The sequence below is a fragment of the Marmota marmota genome, unplaced genomic scaffold (assembly GCF_001458135.2).
Source record: "Marmota marmota marmota unplaced genomic scaffold, marMar, whole genome shotgun sequence".
Taxonomy (NCBI): domain Eukaryota; kingdom Metazoa; phylum Chordata; class Mammalia; order Rodentia; family Sciuridae; genus Marmota; species Marmota marmota.
In genome coordinates, this window is record NW_025999977.1 from 10,528,965 (window position 1) to 10,538,314 (window position 9,350).

General features: G+C 37.8%; 1 protein-coding gene across 1 annotated transcript; it reads right to left on the bottom strand.

Annotated features, from left to right (window-relative positions):
- Positions 1-6,553: 6,553 nt before the first annotated feature.
- LOC107137098 (adenosine 5'-monophosphoramidase HINT1) lies at positions 6,554-7,074 on the bottom strand. Its single transcript, XM_015479463.2, has one exon. It carries the CDS (start codon positions 7,053-7,055, stop codon positions 6,678-6,680), a length of 378 nt encoding a protein of 125 aa, XP_015334949.1. The 5' UTR covers positions 7,056-7,074; the 3' UTR covers positions 6,554-6,677.
- Between the last annotated feature and the right edge of the window lie 2,276 nt (positions 7,075-9,350).

The window sequence follows — 9,350 nt, forward strand, 5'->3', positions numbered from 1 at the left end:
AGAAAGCAGAAAGAGATCTGCTTACCCAGGACAACATACAAACCCCAAAGGCACACCCCCAGTGGCCTACCTCCTCCAGCCACACCCTACCTGCTTACAGTTCCCACCTAGTTAATCCATGGATTAAAGCACTGTTTAGATTAAAGCTTTCATAACCTGATCATTTCATCTCTAAACTATCTTGCATTATTTTACACATGAGATTTTGGGGGACACTTTACATCTAAACCATAACCATCCACTATTCATGGGAGTATTAATAGACACAAACTTTTGTTGTTGTTTTGGTGCTTGGAATTGAGTCTGCTTTTTACCACTTAGCTACATTCCCAGTTCTTTTTTATTTTTTATTTTGATATAAGGTCTCACTAAGTTGCTTAGGACCTTGCTAAATTGCTGAGCCTGGCCTTGAACTCGTCATCCTCCTCCCTTAACCTTCCTAGTCACTTGGATAACAGGTGTAAGACACTGTGCCCAGTTTAGATACTGGAAAAGAATTTAGCAATACCAACTAAAATTTTTAAAAAAGAAAAAAATTTGAATTGTATTCTGGGGTTGTATAATTAGAAAAGATTTTGTAGTTGTCACAGTATTTTTCATGATTTTTTATAGTATTTAAATGTTTATAATATAAGGGTGTATGTGTGTTCCAATAAAAAAAAATGAAGACACAAAAATGGGAGTAAATCTTTCTTTGATAAATTTACATTTTTTAGGTCAGCTCCCCACAGTTCCAGTTGCACCCTTTACCATTCCCATCACATTTCCCAGGTAATACTTTTCCCTCTCTCTGCCTCTGCTATTCCTTTAACTGGAATGCTTCCTCCCTTCTCTGTTAATCAAAACAGTGCTCATCCCCTCCCAGAACAACTCGTCTTCCTCTGTGAAGCCCGACCTCCCATCTGGATTAAATTGCCCCGCCTTGGTTCTGAAGAGGTAGTTTATTTATACCTCTAGCAGAGCACAGTTTGGCCTGCATTGTTGTTACTTATGTCTAGTGTCTCCCTTGCCAACATTTATTCTCCACCTTACTTGCCATTTCGGTGAAGTAAGTGTTCATTTCAAAATATTTATTCAGAGTCCTGTATGTTCTGTACATAAATTCACACTTAAATTATACAACTCCTGGAGATACAGCTCAGCCATATAGGCAATTACCTCCAAATCACAAATACTATTTTGTATTAATTTGTATTTGAAGAGAGTGCAGGAATTAATTAAACATGTCTATAGCTGCTTGGTGTTTATTCACTGACAGTGAGCCGGAATTATTACCTCACTTTAAGCCTTTCTCTGGTGATTTGTTTACGGAGAGTTGTGCTAAATAGCTGAATTGTTGTCATGACCCTTTGCCTAGATCTTTTCAAAACAGTCATTAGATTTGCGTTTTCCATAACAAAAAAAAAAAAAAAAACATGCTAAATCTCATAACCGGTAGAAAAACTGAAAACAATTCTTAGAATTTTAAACTTGCACTTGAGTTAAGATTGGGTTTACAGAAATGGGCATAGCCTGTGATTTTGTAACTCAACAATAATTAGATTTGACTACTTGTAAGTACTGAAATGTCTGTGGTTGCCAAAAGTAAGCTGTAATAATGTGTAGAATTAAATAACCTTAAACGAACTTGATCAATAGGGCTCCTTCCAGTAAATCAAAGAATCAACCACTTTTTGCTGTTTGGGTAACTACACAGTTTCGGGTCCCTGAGTGGGAGTAGTTCTTAAAGCAAAAGTGGCAGCCCATTATCATTTGTAAATTTCCACTAGCAAGCCAGCCTGGCTGTGTCTGTTGGCAGCATGGGCTGTGACCTTTCTAACAGTCTAGTATTGTCATTGTTTTGTTTAGGAGCATCTATATATGCCATGCAGGTTTGGGGAAGAAAGATTCAGAAAAGAAAAACTGAAACTAAGAAGGAAATCAAAAGCAAAAAAGTCAGAACCTAATTCTTTAGCCTTTTTCTTTATGATCTCAGGACTTCAGGGACCTTGAAAGATTGATTTCCTCTCACTCACGTTTCTTATAAAATTAGCTTTGGCTCATACATCTGTTACACAGTAGTTAATTTTACAAGATAAGCAGTACAGGGGAAATGTATCTGAGGGGAAAATTGAGTGCTGCAAGCTCGAGAGACACTTATAAGGTCACAGAACAAAGCTAGTACAGAAAGTGGTCTTACTATAGATCTGCAAATAGCAAAGGGTCCGCTTCGGGTTAATTTCAGTGTATCTTTCATGGCATTTCACTTTTATTTTCAGCCAGCATTAAATATAAGGGGGCTTTACTCAACCTGTGCTGTGAGAGCCTTTTGAATTGCTCAGCCTAAGAGCAATCATGGTTTAAGTTCATGAAATTTGAACTTTGTATTTTAGCATCCACTTCCCTGTAATGATCTCCCAAACAGTACTAGCTACAGCAATGAATATATTAACTTGTTCTTCATGTTCACAGCTACTTATGCCATTTGTAGATACTAAATGTGCTTTAGATAAGCACCATTGTCTATCCTAGCTGGAAAAAATATTACAGTCTTTTAAATTCAATCCTCTCGCTTTAAAGAAGGGGTTCCCAAGGCTCAGAAAGGCTCCTAAAGATCAAGCAGAATGTTTGGGAATGGAGCTGGAATTAGAATCAGGTATCTCAGCTAATCTTAGATTCCTAATGTAGAGCTGTTTATACTGGGGTGACTAAATACCAGAATAATTCCTCATAGTCAGAGAAAGTCTCAGTGAGTTAATTATATATATATATATATTCATGTGCAAAAACCTCTTTTAATTTCATATATGTCAGCACTGAGAAAATACTCACAAATGGACTTTCCTAAGAAGAATTTTATAGATGTCTTTTAAAGCATTTTGATGGGACTAGCCCATAAAACTGCTTGATGATCCACAAATGGCCAATTTTCACTAGAACATTAATGAGGACCATTAAATAACACACAAGGCTACTTCGCCTCGCCTCCTCTTCTAGAGTCCATGAAGATTTGGCATTTCCCAAGTGTATCTCTTAGAATATTTACTTGGATTTGAAAAAATGACTCCATTGTCAAGTAAATTTAAGAAACACAGTTAACCTCATTTATTTTATTATTCTCATTCACCTATGTATTCAACAAATATTTGTTCAATGCCTAGTATGCATCAAGCACTATTTTGGCAGCTTAGGACACAGGGGTGAACAAAAAGGACACAAATCTCTGCTTTCATGGAGCTTGTAGACAATATAATATATATTATATTATATATATATAGCTTTTTCCTTCTGCTGGATTAATTTCAAGTGAAATATCAAAATTGGACAATGAATTGCATAATTAATAATTTGCAATACTAAAAGGTGCTATAAGGAAAAATCTAAATTGCTATAGGAAGATATGATAAGAGGATTTATTAGGGAATTGTTACTAGAATCACTTATGGACCAGTTGCTTACCTTAATGAGATTCTAAATCTGACTGTGGGCAGCAAGAACTTGGTATTTTGAAAGCCCCTCCTGGTGCTATTGGCTGCCTGCCCAGCCTGCCTTTCCTTTGTGAGAACACTACACCACACTCTGGAGCCCCATTCCCCAGGCAGAGCTAAAACCCAGCAGAGTCAGCTACTGTGGCCTCTGGCACTTCTTCCCACCCCCACGTGTTCTGGATGAGCAACACACAGCAATTACTCTAGGACTGAAAGCAGGGCAGGAGGGAGTGACTCAAGGCTCTCACCATTAAAGACTTTTGACAGTTCCTCCAAACTTGACATCTAAGCAAACTTTCCAAAATGTAAAAAATATTCACTTTTGCGTCAAAAACCATGAAAGTGTCCATACCCTTTAACAGCACTCCTACTCTTAGGAATTTAACTTAAGAATTAATTCAACAGAAGAATAAAGCTATAAAGAAGAAAGGGAAAAAAAATGAAAAAAATACATACACACACACACTAAAACTTATTTATTTATTTATTTATTGTGGTGCTGGGGATTGAACCCAGGGCCTTGTGCATGTGAGACAAGCACTCTACCAACTGAGCTATATTCCCAGCCCTAATTAAAAAAAAAAAAGACTTTCCAATTTGTCACTATAGTATTAAAGTATAATATAAGGAGGGAAAAACAAACTGAACATTCTACAGTTGGGAAACAGTTAAGTAGATTGTGCTATGTTAATTTTTAGGAGTACTAACTGTGGAAAAACATGAAGTAATGACAGCAGAAAAGGCAGAATGCAAACTAATATGCCAGTGAAAACAAACTATATAAAAATTGACATAAAACACAGATGACAAGGCAAAATGGAAAACAGAATCAATTTGGTAGGGTGGTGGGACCACAGAATAGGAACCCATTTTGAACTGATTTAAGCAAAAAGGAGAAAAAATGTGCAGGGCAGAGAGGCACACAACTGTAATCTCAGCGATTTGAGAGGCTGAGATAAGAGGATGGCAAGTTCAAGGTCAACCTCAGTAACTTAGTGAAGCCCTAAACAATTTAGCAAGACCCTATCTCAAAATAAAAAAGTTTCACCCAGTAGCTCAGGAGGCTGAGGCAGGGGGATCATGAGTTCAAAACCAGCCTCAGCAAAAGCAAGGCACTAAGCAGTCTCTACATAAAATACAAATAGGGCTGGGGATATGAGTCAGTGGTTGAGTGCCTCTGAATTCAATTCCCAGTACCCAAGATAAATAAATAAATAAGAAAATGGACTGCCTCAAATAACTAAGTCCTAGATTGAGCAAGGTGGCACTGGCTTTAGAGATGTCTCAAAACAGGGCCACAAATTATAGGGTTTCCTGTCCCTCTCTGTCTTTACATCCTTCTGAAGGGAAGCCTCTTTTCTCTCAGACCTGCTTCTTCCCAATATAAGAATCTGCCTTCTAAATTCACATTCTTCTGACTTCTAATCAGGATGAAGACACCTCATCTCTTAGCTCTGGTTTAAGAATAATTCTGGGGAAATATTGTGATTGGTCTGGTATGGGTCATGTGCTCATAACTGGCACATCAATGGTTAGGCCATGAAAATTGGTAATCACTCCTCAACCAACCCTTGTGGTCAAGGTATCTAGATCATTTAAGAAGGGGGCTGGTAGAGCACTTGCTTAGCATGCAAGAAGGCCTGGGTTCAATTTTGAGCACCAAGAAGAAAAAAAAAAAAAAGAGTAATTTCCCTTAGGATTCAGTGTTTGTTTGTCTATCATCCAATTTAACATTTTAGAAAGATATCCTGCTTCCTCAGTACTACTCCCAATAGCAAACTGAGATCCTTGATGCAATGTCCTTTATTATAAGGCCACATGGTGCAGTGGAGCACTACACTGAACAACAGGAAAATAGATTTCAGTTCTGGTTCTGCTGTGAATAAACTGGTGTTAGTCAGCTTTTCATTTCTGTGACCAAAATACCTGACAAGAACACTAAGACGAGGAAAGATTTATTTTGGCTCACAATGGATTCATGGTCAGATGGCTCCATTGCTCTTAGGCAAGACATCATGGTGGAAGCATGCGGTAGAGGAAAGTGTCTCAGTTCATTGCAGCTGGGAAATGGGGAAAGAAGATAAACCCTTCCAGGGCATGCCCCCAGTAACCTACTTCTTTCTCCTATGGCCCACCTCCCAGTCGTCCATTTAGTTATTAGTTGATTAATCCATCAAGTGGATTAATCCACTGATGAAGTCACAGCCCTTGTGATCTAATCATTGCCCATGAGCCCCACTTCAGAACCTTGCTTCATTAGAGACTATGATTTCAACACATGAGCTTTGGAGGTACATTCAAGATCTACAACACTGTGAGCCCTTGGGCTAGTCCCCAAATCTCGCTGGATTTCAGTTTCTTCACTCCTGCCAGAATACTGTAATCAATATGAGGACAAGAACCACATCTATTTGAGATTCAAAATTGATAGCAATTTAGTGACTTAGGTTGGACACAGAGACAAGTTCAATTGTGATATAGTCACAACAAAGTTCATATCTCCTGGACAATTCTGGGCCTCAGATGGCTTTTCAAAGTTGTCACAAATTTCAGCAAAGTGGCAGGCCTTTATATCTCCAAATAAACAAGACACTGTATGAAGGCTGTCCCTAAGAAGGGCCATAAACTTGGACAAGTGAGTTTCCTACCCTCAGGCAATTCCTGGAAGGGAAATCATTGTTGAGCTGATGACAACAAATTGGGCCAGCTGTCAGGTCTAGGTCCTGAATGATGAAACTTGGCAGCATACCACAGTAGCCACCACAACTAACAGATAAGGTAGGTGCAGATTAAACATCTGTTAAACAAATTAATTCTAAAAAATGAACTGGAGTTATAGTTCAATGTTAAAGTCCTTGCTTACTACATGAGGCCTTGGGTTTGATACCCAGCACCAGGAAAAAAAAAAAAGAAGATTCTATAAAATGGAAACTGAGAACTAGATAGTCCTTTTCCATGATATTACATACATCTGTTTGTCCCCTGGGGTATCTGTGCAAAAGGTGATGAGTCAAAATTCTAATAGGTTTTGTTTTTGTGTGTTTAATTTTTTTTTTTTTAACCATGCAACAATGTATATATTATGTATAGGCATTTAAAATTATTTTCCCAATATCTCCGGACCCGGGCACAAATAATCATGCTGCTTAACATATTGGAAAATGCAAGCATAATCATTGCCTAGAGAAGGGAAAACCATCTAATACATGCTTAGCCAGGAGGCCAATTCATGTGCCGACCTCCAAGAACATGCAGATGAACATGATAGACAGACTGTCCCCCATCTGCACCTTCATTCACCACCATCCAATAACCCTTCTTCAGGCCTAGATCAGCAGCACATTTCTTGCCAACAATCATTAAATGTCCAAGAAGATTTTCATCATCATCTTCTGCAGCAGAAATCTGGGTTATATGTTTCTTGGGTACCACCAGAAAACGTGTTGGTGCTTGAGGGGCAATGTCATGGAAAGTAAGACAGTGGTCATCCTCGAAAATGATTTTGGCGGGGATTTCCTTGTGGATGATCTTCTCGAAGATGGTGTCAGAAGGCTGGGCCACCTGAGCCTTGGCGATTTCATCTGCCATCTCGACCACCCTCCCCTCCCACACTGTGGCCAGGGGAGAAGTCGTGTTTAGCGTTTTGTTGTTGTTGTTGTTGTTGTTGTTGTTTGTTTTAATAAAAGAGGAACAAGAATAGGAATAAGAAAAAAATGTCTACTAAAATTGATATTGACTGACCTGTTTGTCTAAATATAGTAAAGCATTCTTTATGATTAACAGTAAAAAGTACTAAGGGAACAATTAGGATGGATATTACATAGAATCCAACTGTGCTGTCCCAACACAGTAACCACTAGCTACAGAACATTATTTTTCTTTTCTTTTTTTTTTAGTTGTAGATGAACACAATACCTTCATTTTTTTTAATTTATTTTTTATGTGGTGCTGAGGATCGAACCCAGTGCTTCACATGTGCTAAGCAAGTGCTCTACCACTGAGCTACAACCCCAGCTCCAGAATGTTATTTTAATTAGTTAAAATTAAATAAAATTGGGACTGGGATTGTAGCTCAGTGGTAGAGTGCTTGCCTTACACGTGTGAGGTGCTGGGTTTGATCCTCAGCACCACATAAAAAGTATATAAATAAAGGTATTGTGTCCATCTACAACTAAATTTTTTTTTAATTAAATAAAACATAAAATTCAGATTCTTAGTCACACTGACACATTTTCAGTTTCAGTATACATTTGTGGCTTTTGGCTACAGCATTCAACAGTGCAGACAAAAATTTTTTCCTTCAATTTCGAAAGTTCTATCAAATAGCAGTGATCTACACTGAATAGATGTGGTTTTTATCTCTATTCAATAATAATTTAATCTCGTGAATTCTGCTATTAATTATTTTGAAAGTGTTGGAAGTAGTCAAAAATTAAAAAGTTAAGGGAAAAAAAAAATGATTGCCCTGAATCCAAGTTTCTTCTTGGAAATCCAAGTAGTACAGGACAATATTAAAATGGAATAAATTCTTATTGTCATGTCATCCTGTTTCTGCCATCTGGATCATCTGGATTTAGCCAGGACAAAATGCCCTGGGCTTCTAAAGTGTGCTCTGCTTGTGACTCCCTACATCAGTGAAGAACACTGCTCTTTCAAAAATCAAACTGTCAACAGTTAAGACATTCACTATAATTCCAGGGATTCAGGAAACTGAGGTAGGATGATGGTAAATTTGAGGCCAGCCCAAGCCACTTAGCAAGACCATACCTCAAATAAAAATTTAAAAAGGACTGAAGATGTAGCTCTGTGGTAGAGCATTTGCCTAGCATGTGTGAAGCCCTGGGTTCAGTCTACCATACTGCAAAAAACAAGCACAATACCATTATAACATCTAAGTAAAATCAATAATTCCTTAATATCTTCAAATATCTGGTTATCCAAACAAGGCCCATACAACGCAAATGGTTGATGTGTCCTTTAATTCTTTATGTGTCGAGGTGCGAGATACCAGAATGGAACTCTGGGGCACTCTACCACTGAACTACATCTCTAGCTCCCCTTTTTTAAAAATTTTATTTTGATACAGGATCTTGCTAAATTGTCCTGACTGGCCTTGAATTTAAGATCCTCCTGCCTCAGCCTCCTGAAATGCTGGGATTACAATAGGCGTGTGCCATTACACATGGTTAAGTCTTTAAATCTCTGCCATCTCTTTTTTTATTCTTTATAAACTTTTGTAAAAGAAATCAGGTCATGGTCTGGGGTTACAGCTCAGTGGTGGAATGAGAAGTCCTGGGTTCAATCCCCAGCACTGCTAAAAGAAAGAGAAAGAAAGAAATTAGTTTTTCTATTCCTGTAAAGGTTTACATTGTGGACTTTGTTCACTGCATTCCCCATAACATGTCCCTCTGTCCCCTCTATTTCCTGTAAATGAGGATTTTGACTTAGAGTCTTAATCCAATTTAGGTTTGACTTTTTTTTTCTTGCAAGACATTTTTAAGCATTGTGTTGTATACCTCTGTTGCAGTTCCTGATAATGATGCAATCAGTAATTGTAATTGTTGTCTAGATTCATTAATTCAAGCTAGGCTGCAAAACTGATATTTTAATTTATCATTTTCCTTTGTTTATTAGCTGAGGTATATCACGAAAGAGTCACTTTCCATTAATGGAAGAAAGGCAGAAAACAAGCTTGATTTTTTTTTTCTCCTTAATATCAGTTTTAAAAACAATGAGTCGATTCCCTACCACCTTACAGAACTTTATGAGTTTTTGTTTGCATAGTATCATTGAGGTGTTTCAATCTGTTGTTATTATTTTTTCTCTATTTATTTATTTATTTATTGGGGGGCGGGGTACCAGGGGTTGAACTCAGGGGCACTC

Bases quoted from the DNA above. Each gene is read 5' to 3' on its own strand.
- LOC107137098 (XM_015479463.2), bottom strand. From the start codon at position 7,055: ATGGCAGATGAAATCGCCAAGGCTCAGGTGGCCCAGCCTTCTGACACC.